This window comes from Neodothiora populina (assembly GCF_041146345.1).
Source record: "Neodothiora populina strain CPC 39397 chromosome Unknown canker_contig_16, whole genome shotgun sequence".
Classification (NCBI taxonomy): domain Eukaryota; kingdom Fungi; phylum Ascomycota; class Dothideomycetes; order Dothideales; family Dothioraceae; genus Neodothiora; species Neodothiora populina.
The window spans coordinates 1,867,329-1,879,596 of record NW_027191409.1 but is presented as its reverse complement, the minus strand read 5'-3'; the positions used below and the strand labels follow the sequence as shown (position 1 = coordinate 1,879,596).

At 49.5% G+C, this 12,268-nt stretch overlaps 2 protein-coding genes across 2 annotated transcripts; both read left to right on the top strand.

Annotated features, from left to right (window-relative positions):
• Positions 1–598: 598 nt before the first annotated feature.
• Positions 599–1,498, top strand: AAFC00_003936 (uncharacterized protein; the record flags this gene model as incomplete). Its single annotated transcript, XM_069343486.1, has 3 exons — positions 599–644; positions 721–1,127; positions 1,211–1,498. The coding sequence occupies 3 exons, from the start codon at positions 599–601 to the stop codon at positions 1,496–1,498; spliced, it is 741 nt and encodes a 246-aa protein (XP_069201312.1).
• A 7,936-nt stretch (positions 1,499–9,434) lies between these two features.
• Positions 9,435–10,621, top strand: AAFC00_003935 (uncharacterized protein; the record flags this gene model as incomplete). The annotated part of the gene is made up of 3 exons (XM_069343485.1): positions 9,435–9,448; positions 9,509–9,617; positions 9,689–10,621. 3 exons carry the CDS (start codon positions 9,435–9,437, stop codon positions 10,619–10,621), a joined length of 1,056 nt encoding a protein of 351 aa, XP_069201311.1.
• Between the last annotated feature and the right edge of the window lie 1,647 nt (positions 10,622–12,268).

The following is a 12,268-nucleotide window of genomic DNA, read 5'->3' as shown; positions in this document are numbered from 1 at the left end:
ACCTAACCCTAACCCTAACCCTAACCCTAACCCTAACCCTAACCCTAACCCTAACCCTAACCCTAACCCTAACCCTAACCCTAACCCCGATGTTCGCCTATTGCGCTTACGCATTACTTCTTACTGTTACTTGTTCACTGCTGATCCCTCCCCTACTTTTCGATGACCCGTGTTTAATTGATCCTATGCCTTTCATTTTCGGCTAGGTACAGATGAGTCCATGATTGCAGGTGTAAGCTTCAGCGTCGTGGCGATCGTTCAACTATAGAAGAATGTGTAGATTGCGTGATTTTGTGGATCATTCCTTATCTGGCATGTTACCTACTGTGGAACGCTAATGCGAAGCATTACTAGCGAGGATGTACAGGGTCGTAATCTTCCTGCAAGGCTATTACTTGTGATACTACCGACAATATAGTGGCCTTGGTCAATCCGACGATTAATAGCCGCCCGACCCACTTCGATTATCAAGCATTGTGATTTGTCATGTCCGCAACTCCGATGCAGCAAAGTTATATATGTACCAGATAGTATTAAGAGACGAACATAGACTCTAGAAATACCATCGAATCAGTCTATTCAGATAATGTCAACAATCATGGCTCCAACGATCGTTCTAGTTAGTGGTGCAAACAGAGGTCTAGGTACGTGCGTGGCATTTGACAGACTTCCCCACGATATCACGCTTTCTTTGTTTTGTATCTAACATTAGGATCACAGGAAAGGGATTTATCGAGCTGTACCTTGCGAAGCCGAACTATACCGTGATTGCTGCCAACCGCGACCCTACGCACCCTACTTCGAAAGCTCTCTTCGACCTGCCCAAAGGTGTCGGTAGTAAATTGATAATCGTCAAAACCGATGCTTCAGTCGCGACTTCTGCCCAGGACGCCGTCAATAAGCTTGTCGCAAATGAAGAGATCAAACACCTTGATATCGTGATCGCTAATGCAGGCGTGTCATATATTTGGCCAAAGGTGTCGGAGCTGAAGATTGAAGATTTGGAGGGACACATGGCGCCTAACGTTTATGGCACCGTGTGGCTGTTCCAGGCTACGTTGCCTCTTCTGCTCAAATCAGCGGATCCGAAATGGATCACTATCGGCTCGACCGCTGGGTGTATCCAGGTGAGTCCTTTCGAAGCTTTTCTCTGATATCATTTAATCCCCGGTTAGTAGCAGCCATCGGCTAACCTCGTGGAACTCTATAGAACCAACTTCCCATCACAAACGCGGCTTACGCGACGTCGAAGATCGCTGTACATTGGCTCACTAAGAAGATGAACCACGAAGAAGAAAAGCTCACTGCGTTTGTCATCAGCCCTGGTTGGTGCCAGACTGATCTCGGAAACACTGGTGCACGTGCTTTTGGTATGGAGCAGGCTCCTGTGACGGTCGAAGAATCATGTGGCAACATGGTCCCATTGATCGAGGGGGCTACAAAAGAAACTCATGGTGGAAGACTGATTGATTACCAGGGTGATGAGCTTGCCTGGTAGACCATCAGCATACGCACCAACTAGTGGTTGTCTTGACGGATCTAGAGCGTGGAACCCCTATTTGCAGCGTTGTGTCTGTAGGTACAAGATCACGAGTACTGCACAGCTCTTTTCTTCTATTCATCTCGAAATGAGCTGTATCGTCTCGCTTGACCATTGTGCGTAATTCTTGAAACAGATGTCTAAGTATGCGCCTCTCGGCATCAGCATATGCCGTGGACTTGACTTGCTCTATCGACAACAATCTACTCTCTTCTACGGTTCATCGGACACTGCAACGCTAGCACAATCCACGGGCTTGTTTTTTCTGGTCTCGCTTTTCCAACTAGAAGTCATGCAAAAGCCACCAGATCATCTTTAGAGTCCGTCATCGTGAGTTGAACAACTCAACAACAACGATACACCCCCTAGCACTAGTCTTCCCGTTGGAGCCACCTCGACTAAGCACTTGGTAGAGCAGACTTCAAGGTAGATCACTTGAAAGAGGAGTCAACCCCGACCTAGCTGTCTTTGTCAGTTTTGGGAATTGACTCTATGACCGATGTCCGTAAAATCGATGGGTAGGGGACCCTACCCATGTGTTGAAGATCGAGGGAGCGACCCTGTTCATATCAGGGGGCTGACAGGTTTGGTGGACTACACCGTAGTTGGGAGCGAGATACATAGTCAGGGTAATCCCCCATAGCTTCTGGTAGATCAAATGAATCGACTGCTCTATCATTTGAATACCATGTAGTCGCGTGTTTGCCACGAGACTATCGTGAAGCGAGGAAAGACGTCATGAGCGAGGGAAGTACGCGTTGTGTTGACTCTGGTGTTGGCGATCTATATCATAGCATTGATGTTGTAAATTCATGACCGACGGGCGATGAGGGAGCTGTCATGGATGACCAGAGAAGCTGCCTCCAGCGAAAAGAAAAGATGGCGTTATATGTAGGGAAGCTGTTAAGGAAAGAGAAGTAATAGTATGTTCGCAACAAAAGGTAAAGATAGGAGGAGATGTGACAGCTATCACATCTAAAGACGGCATCTTCCACGAACAAGTTGCGGCGAACAAGCTTGCAACGGCGTAGACCTCTTAGACACAGCCGTCGAAACATTGAATTCTATGGAGGACTGCCACATATACGTCGGGTGCAGTAGGTATGTCTATAGGGGCCCGAATTGCTGGGAAACAGTACTAGAGATAAGTGACACATTGTTAAAAGTTGGAGAACCCACATGAAGGATAGGTCCAGTCACCAGGGACCCGGTCAATAAGACGAAGGCGGTTCTTGCTGGAAGTGAAAGCGGTGAGAATGTCGGCAGGGCGGTCAAGCACATGGGCAAACCAAAGGGAAACCTTAATGGCCTTCTCATTGAGGGCACTACGGTTTATGCACCGAGACTCGGCAGCCTGATGTAGGGAAATATACAGTGATGCAGGTAAAACGCTCTACAAATTTCATAATTCTCTTCTACATTCTTGCTTACATGTTCCATCAAGCAGTTTCGGACTTCCTACGAGCATTGCGCTCCGCAGTGAGACTACTCAGGCCTGACAAAGATGTCCCTTCTCTATAAGAGAGCATCGACAGTGGTCAGCAAGGGGATTATATCTCCGGACAAACCGGTTCTTCGATCGAAGTTGAGCCTCCTGGAGCTCAGATCATTGCCATCGCGGTGGCTTATGAGGTCCCCCGATACTTAAAGAGCACGTATGATCGAGAGGCGCGGATCAACAAGCTTTGCAAATCAGCCTCAAAGGCTTCTTCTATTTCTATGAGACAGCTGCAGGACTCGTTTGACCTGGATCTATAATGCAGTGCATCGGTCACCTAGACTTCCGTCATGGTGGTACAAAGCCCCAAGCACTACGATCAACAATATATTACTTCACGATCATCTGGTAGATCTCGGCAGCGCTACTAGCAACGGATCTTCCCGTAGAGTTGAATTCCATAACGCACAGATCGATATCCGAGATCGATGTGGCATTGGTCTCGGTAGGCTGAATCAAAGGGTGCTGCTGAAGCATGGTGTCCAGAATAACCTGACTTTGAAGCTTGGTATTAGTACCCTGAGACCGCTCGACCGAGTGGAAGCGTTTTTCATGTTCTTCTTTATCGCACCTAATGTTGACAAGGTACATCGGCATCCGGCGGCGATAGGCGATTTGCACATGCTCATCAAAAACGTCACAGTCTTCTTGATCCGGACTTAGACAGCTAGTCAGGATAATGGCTGTGCCCGGGTCTTCGAGACCTTCCAACGCACTGAAAGCTACTGCCCGGAACATACGACGGAGATCTTTATGATTGGTGCCTCTCCCGGGGGAGATAGCCTGTACTGGGTCGATAAGAGCATGATTGTCGAGGAAACGCGCATGCTCGGCACCAAAGATGTCAGGGAGAGCCCGGCCGATTGATAATTTATCAACTCCCGGAAATCCATTCAAAAGTACAACGCATTCGAGAGGCCTCCGAGCTATATCACTAGGCTTACAGAGGTATCCAAGAGTGCTGACTTCTTGTTGAACAAGACTTTGCTTTGCTGTAATCAAGATGTCCTTCAGATATTGCACGACTTCGGGTCTATCCTTGTATCCTAAATATTCCTCCCCAGTGCGCGACCCATCACTGATAGCCGATTGTGCAAATAGTTCAGGGTTAAATTGCCGTAAAACAGAGTTGACTGTGGAGCCAGGGATCGGACATCTTCGTGATTGGTCAATCGGACTGTCATTCGTTCCGATCGCCTCAATCAACATCACGAGGACACGAGATGCTCGCTCCTTGATTCGTCCTACCATGGAGGACTTTCCACAAAAGTGAACGTGTGGTACTGTCAAGGCGTTGAAGATCAGTCGGTGCAGCATCGTGTTCGATCTCAAGAACTCCGTAGTCTTAGAAATGGAGACAATTCTGCCACTTGAGAGGTTCAGTCCGACACCCGTCGAGGCTTTCATCGCCATTCCCATTGGGATGATCAGTTTCTTTTCCAGCGGAACCTCGTTCTCGACAACTATTTGGTGAGAGACTATGTTGTCCTCGAATGATCGGGCAAAGCGGAGCGACTTTTCGGAGCACAGGCCGAAGTCGTCAGTTACAAAAACCATGAGGTTCATATCCGACATGACCATATTGCCTGGAAAGGAGCTAGAGCCATAGATGATGGCCTCATATTCATATCCGCGGAGAAAATCTTCACTGCAATGTTGGAGACTCCGGCAGACGGCTAAGTCGTGAAAGTCTCGACCAGGCTGCCCAAGGATTTGGAACTGCCGCAGCGCGAAACTCTTCCGACCATAAGTAACAAGCTTGTCATTAGTGCATCCACATGCTTGATTAACGTGAGCGGGTTACCGTCCATTACTTGAAGAACATAGACTCTCTGCCCGTCACTGAATAAGTCACTGGAGCATTACTTCAGCTCGAAGCCATGCAGGTAATGCTCACCCTCACTAAGGATTCGACTTTTGATCCCCTGATTCACCTCGTTGAATTTTTCGCAATCTGCGGATGTAAATACAACCCCAGCAACACCTTTCTTCCTCTGGCATGCGCTTGGTATGAAGACGAACATGCAGGAGCTGATGTCTGTTTTATTCAGAAGAAGAAGGTCTGGTCTTCATGTAATTGCTTGCTGTATGTCGCTAATTAGGCTCAAGCGACTGTCGATGAGCCTTTCGATTCTTTCTGTGCCGAAATTGTGGACCAGAGCTTGAGTGCATCAAATGCCTTAGATCCAATGAATGGGGTGATCTGACCTAGAGACCATCTGATCTTGAGAATCAAATCCGAGTTCGTTAAGATGTTGGACAATGATTGTGAATGTTTAAACAAAGCACATGAGCAGGTGTTAGGGATCCATAGGACCTTATGTGGGTCAATCGTGACAGAGTCGGCTCTCTCCATACCCTTGAGCTTTTCTCGATGTGTTCGGGAGAAGACGAGCTGACTCCCGTGGCAGGCATCCACGTGAAACCAAACATCTTTTGACTCCAACAAGGATGCTATGCCGTCAAGATCGTCTATTCGCATGGACCTAGAATCGCCAGCATAGCCGACGCAAGCTAGTATCGTATTTCCGTGGGCTCTTTCTCGATCAATGATGCAAGACAATTCAGATAATCGCATCTTGAAGGGTCGGTCGACAGGAACGCGCACTACATTCTGCTCTCCAAGACTCAGCCATGCCATTGCCGAACGGATGGAATAATGTTCGATTATATCAGGGACAAGGATGCGTATTCGCTCTGGTAAGGCAGGGAGTCTTTTCTGTGAAGAGCCAGGAAATACATGTTCACGAGCTGCCATGATCGCGATTGTGTTGGACAAGCAGCCGCCAAGTGTAAGGATACCGCCAATCTGGTTTGATGAAGCATATGTTGGCGGGACTGTAAATCCGATCTGATGCCGCAACCAATGTACCACTTCCATCTCCACGAATGTTGCGCGAGGTGAACGAATATCTTGATTGGCAAGGTTCTGGTTCAGTAAAAGGATTAAGAGCGCGGCAGCGACAGCAGGGGCTGCATTACCAGCATCTGGGAACCCCATAAAATTTGGGGAGCTCCAGTTTGCGCTTGAAAGTGCGAGCTCTCTGAATCCATTTAACATCTGAGTAGTGTCGAGACCCAAACGAGGCATGTAGTCAAACGAGACATTGGAGGGTTCGTCAGAATGCCGCGACTTGATTTTGTCCCGAGATTTGAAATCCAGACCGAGCTGAACAACATCGGCAAGGAACTGGTGGATTTCGTCGGAGCCAGGCCCATTACCAATGAAGGTAGAGGTAAGATCGATAGCTATCCAGCGCTACGGCTATAAGAGGAACAGAGATACTGACAAGACTGCAGAGGGGCAGCCAATATAGGAAACCTGACTTACGTCCGTAAGAACTTCAGTAATCTTATACTTCGTCATCCCTACCTACTGCGCAACACGGTATCAAATTGCAGGCCGGTCTCGTTGTGGAGCGCATCGAAGTCTCCACTAAGATAAGATCTGTCAACATCGAAACGAGACTTGGGGATCTTTTTGATATGGCATGTTCCTGCCATGAGATCTCCCCAGAAACCATCTGTAGTCTCATTGTCGGGGAAGCGACCACCCATACCCACTACAGCCACCAGGTCCGATAACGCACGGATCGCAGAAGTGGGTGAGTCGGCAAAACTTGGTAAACTTGGTGCGGCCAGCGCTCAAAGCTCTCTAAATGAAAGACATATGGGGGCTTTTACCCATCTCGTGGACCTTGAGGTGGCAGATCTTTCCAGATTTGGACGTTAGGTCCCGAAGACTATCCATACATGTTTTGGTGGCTTTGTCAATTCGTAAAGGGCGCTCTAAGATGTTGAGTATGACTTCGCTAAATGGTCCCGCAGAGTTGTGTATCGACATGTAGCAACACTTCCGACATGATAAACTTAGACCAATCGATCGTCCGATCTAAAATGGCTGAGCTTCCAACCATATCTTTAACATCCGGAATCGGCATATACTGGGTATGCGATGGGCCACCCACGTCGGTAGGGATATGGGCATTATTGATCTCTGTTGACGATGCCACAAGGCGAGAGAAAGATGATGGCGTCCCTACCAGAGTGACCCAACCTTCAGAAACAACACCAATTGAGATCTTCTGCAACTGGAACACATTCTCCGATTTGTGATATTCATCCAGGATGACCTGCATACGCTCTGGTCTTATGCCAAGATATGTAACGAAACATGCTCCAGTATCATGAGGCGCTAGAAGGTTCGTACGCAGCAGCTTCGTCAAAGATATGTATCGGACGCAGATGGACAGAGTTTCTAGAGCGATCGGGAGTATCTCCGCTGTATCTTGAGCGCCCATAAGCGGGACGATCGCTAATTGCCCCGAACAAAAGGCCAGGATATGCGTCGGGTTTGCACTGGATCCCAGAATTGATGGGTCTTGTTCAGTGCGCCGGTGAAAATGTTTATGTAATCAGTTTTCTTTCAAAAATTTGCACTGTCAGTCAAATAAGAGTCACTCACACAACAACCTCACCAAGACGACCAACTATGGCTCATAGTGTAGGGATGAAAGCACTGGTAGGTACGCTCGGGTTGGCATCTTCCTCAGCCAGCGCTAAAAGCGATTGCGAGGACGTCCAGTCTCGCTCATCCGGTCTCAGTCGTGAGAACTCAATATTCAACCTATCTGTAGCCTGCTCGAGAAATATACGCGCGGCTGGCGAGGACTTGAAATGGCAAACCAGCGCCTGGATCATGAACAATCTATCAGTGGCTGTGTCGCCGAAGACTAGCAAGTGAGTTTGGGCGTTTGCCATGTTAGATTGTGAAGCTGCGACGCGACTTGGTTCTTTGCCGGAGACGGTTGGTTCGAGAAGTCAAAGTGGCTGCTCTTGAGAAGTACGAGATGAGTATAGCGCTGAGACTACTCCGCCGCTATCGTTTTCCGCAGCAGCGATTGGCATGGGTCTCGCTCAACACGCAAACACACGAGAAAGGATGATGATACTACGGTAGGGCTGTAATCACCCATAAGAAAAGGGCGCGATAATTGCCGCTAGCAAGTCTGCCTCCGAAGTGTAGAGCCATACAGCGGCACTTTTGCAAATTCTTCCCGTTCGACGTGAGTCACACCCTCTCCCTGTTTGAGACTGATCAACGTACATAAGCGTGAGGTCAATGAGTCGGCCTATTTGTGTACAAGGGACAGGTTACTCAGGTCGTCGGAACAGATGTAGCGATCCACTTATCTGAGAATGTTCCGCGATCAATATCCCGAGGTCAACGTTGTTCGTTCCCGAAGAGCGCAGTGCACAGTCGGGAAGACTGCGAGCTCGTGGGACCAAAGTATAGTACCAAGTTACGGAATTCTATCTTGCATCACTATCTCTTGGTACAAGCAAGGCTTTCAGTTCCTCCCACGTATCTTTGAACGACATTCGAGCATCTCGGAAGCTCATCCAGCAAAAACGGACAAGAGCGGACTTTCGGCAGACTCAACGTTTACTGGTAGGCATAACGATGGTTCCAATGGGAAAGACAACTTCTACACGGGTGATATTGCCATCATTGGCATGTCCTGTCGATTTCCTGGCAATGGCGGTAACATTGACAAGTTCTGGCACTCAATAGCCAGTGGCGAGTGTATGTCATCCCCTCCTTCAATTCCATCCGTGTTGTATCTCCACGAGTCCAGCCAGCTAGCTTCAATATAGATGGTAGATATGGTAATAACGACGAGTTTCAGGCGCATGGAGCGAAATTTCAAAAGATCGATTCAACGCCGACGCGTTCTGGAGCCCTGCTGAACATAAACGCAGTAACACTAGCAAGGCTAAGTCTGCTTTCTTCCTAAAACAGGACGTCATTTGAAACATGTCGCAGGCTCGCGGACGGGCGTTTTCATCGGTGTTCTGACCGACGACTACTACAACATCCTGCGTAAAGATGCTGATAACATGCCAACATACACATTGGCAGGCAACCACGCCGCCACCATGGCAGGTAGACTTTCTTGGCTGTGGGACCTCCATGGACCTTGTTTGACTCTCGACACAGCTTGCTCAAGTAGTCTTGTAGCATTGCACACCGCCTGTCAGAGCATTCGGGCAAGAGAAAGCGACATGGCTATCGTCGGCGGTACAACCTAATGCTTTCGCCTGACATGTTCAAAGTTCTGAGTAATGCATCATTGCTATCACCGGACGGGAGAAGCAAAACTTTTGACGTATCCGGTGATGGGTATGGAAGAGGAGAAGGCATTGGAGCATTAGTCATCAAACGAGTAGAAGATGCAGTCCGGGACGGAGACCCCATCAGAGCGGTCATAAGAGGAACTTCCAGTAATCAAGACGGACATACCAAAGGTTTGACTCTGCCAGATTGGAAAGCGCAAGCTGACTTGGTGCGCGATGCTTATCATCAGGCCGGCTTAGGCTTTGAGCATACCGGATATGTCGAGGCTCACGTGGGCACCGTCTCCGTCGTCCCAGTGGTACAAAGCTGACGTTGACTTCTGCATTCAAAGCACCGGAACTAAAGCAGGTGACCAAGAGGAAACCAAAGCCCTTTCAACCACAATCGCAACCAGCAAATTCGGGACCGAAAAGCTCTTGATCGGTTCGGTCAAGTCAAATGTGCGCCCAACTTCTGTCTCGAAAGCATCAGACGACATAAAAGAATAGCATGCTGACTTGGGTCTTTCTAGATCGGACATCTTGAGGCTTGTGCAGGTCTTGCGGCAATGGTCGAAGCTGTTCTCGTCCTAGAGCACGGTCTGATACCCGGTACGAATACGGCCAGGAATGTTCCACCAGAGATCCCGCTAGACGAGTGGAAGTTGTCTATACCCACTACACTGGTACCATTCCCAGAACAGAAAGGCTTCCGCCGTATCAGTGTTAATGGTTTCGGCTTTGCGGGGACCAATGCCCACGTCCTGATGGATGATGCGCTTTCATATTTGGAGGCCCGCAAGCTGAACGGAGTCCATAGTACACGCCATGGGCAGCAACAGAGCTTGCAGAATGCCACACATACAAACGGCTGCTCAAGCGATGGGACAGATATCGTCGCTGTTGATGGTAGATCTACGTTGCCCCTGGTGTTCTCTCTCTCCGCTCAGGTTGAACATGGCATAGACCGAGTCAAGCAGAGCTTGGCCGAATGGATCCAGAAAAAGACCATCAGCAGTGAGCACTTCGATGGAACAGAGTACATCGTCGACCTGGCATACACTTTGAACGCACGACGGTCATTGCACCAATGGAGGACCTTCGTGATAGCATCATCCATGACAAGCCTTGTGCAGGCTCTGCAGAACAAGGATACACCCTCGCCACAATGTCTCTCGGCGGCCCGCACTCCAAGGGTTGGCTTTGTATTCACTGGTCAGGGTGCTCAATGGGGAGGTATGGGTATAGAGCTCATGGTATATCCGACCTTTGCTGCGAGCATACGTGCCGCCGACGAATACCTAGTGTCGGGATTGGGCTGCGAATGGTCCGCTGAAGAGGAGTTGCGGAAGCCTAAGGGCCAATCGAAGCTGGGAATCGCCGAGTTCGGCCAGACGCTCTGTACAGTCTTGCAAGTTGCCTTGGTAGATCTCCTCAAACAGTGGGTATTGAGCCCGCCGCGGTGACGGGTCATTCAAGTGGTGAGATCGCCGCCGCATATTGCCTCGGAGCCTTGACGAAGAAGGATGCCTGGAAGATAGCTTTCTATCGTGGCATCTTGTCGACCAGTCTCAGAGAGTTATCATCAAACACTCATGGCACGATGATGGTGATAGGAACATCTCCGGAGAAGGCGTACGATTTCGTCAAACTCATAGCTCCAGGGCAAGTCACAATCCTTGCATCAATTCGCCTTCAAGCGTGACTCTATCAGGTGATATCACTGGAATCGACAAGCTCGCTCAAGCGATCAGCTAAGAAGGCATCTTCGCGAGGAAATTGCAGGTTGACACAGCTTACCATTCGCACCACATGAAGGAGGTCGCTTCCGACTACCTAGAGGCTATTAGTGATGTGCAGACTCAGCCAAGCTGCAGCGGATGCGTCATATATTCGAGTTGTACAGGGACAGAGGTCCAGCCAAGCGATTTGGGCCCGGAGCATTGGGTTCGCAATCTTGTTTCGCCTGTCAGATTCGCTGGCGCAGTGCAAAATGTCGTTCGACCACCAAGCCGCGACAACGCAGCTGAGCGAGAACACTCAAACGAAGTTGATATCCTGGTCGAAGTGGGCCCGCACTCAGCTCTCCAAGGCCCGTCGATACAGAGCTTGAAAGAAATTGGTGTTACTGATGTACCCTATCAGTCCGCTCTCCTGCGTTTCGAGGATGGCGTCAAGACTGCTCTTAACTTGGCGGGAGACCTGCGTGCACAGTCTGCTCCTGTTTGGCGGAGCAGGTGAACGCAATTGCCATGGAAGTTCGATTGTTATCTCGTAAGCCTAGGGTTCTGATTGGTCTCCCGTCCTACCCATGGAACCAGCCAAAGGTATTGGGCCGAGACCGGGTGGGCTAGGGAACAACGCCTGCGCCAATTCCCGCACCTAAGTCCGTTGGGATCGCCTATTCCGTCACCTATGGCCAGCGAGCACGCTTGGTGTGGACACATGCGTATGAGAGATGAGCCTTGGTTGGGCGACCATAAGATCCAAGGGAATACTATATACCACGCTGCCGGATTCATTACCATGGCCATTGAGGCGGTCATGCAGATCTATAGTGGGGATCGAGAAGTAAGTGGCTTTCACCTCCGCCATGTTCAATTCGTCTCGCCCATGATTATTGAGGATGACGAGGACGTGGAGTTCTCAATCGTGTTGAGGCCACACCAGACAGGCACCTTGGCGACGACCAGCACTTGGACTGAATTCGTCGTTTCCAGCTCACCAGACGGCCAGAGATTCGAGCGCAACTGTCTTGGTCTTATCGTCGTCGTCTACGATAGCGAGCATAGAAGCGCAGAGACTGCAGCCGATAAGGTAGCAGTGCAGCACTGCGCCAGCGAAGCTCGAGGACTCTGCGCTATCAAGCTCAATGCTACCGAGTTCCACATCCACCTCGCATCTCTTAGACTCACTTACGGACCATCCTATACGAATATTAGTGCTGTCGCAAGACGAGATCAACCAGGAGGTGGCCAGAGTAGCTGTTCAGTCAACATCCATGACGTAGGCCTCAATGATCCCTCATGCACCGTGGACGATGGTAGACCACACGTCGTACATCCTGCCCTCCTCGATGCTGTTATAGACATGGCATTTGCAGCAATGGACGT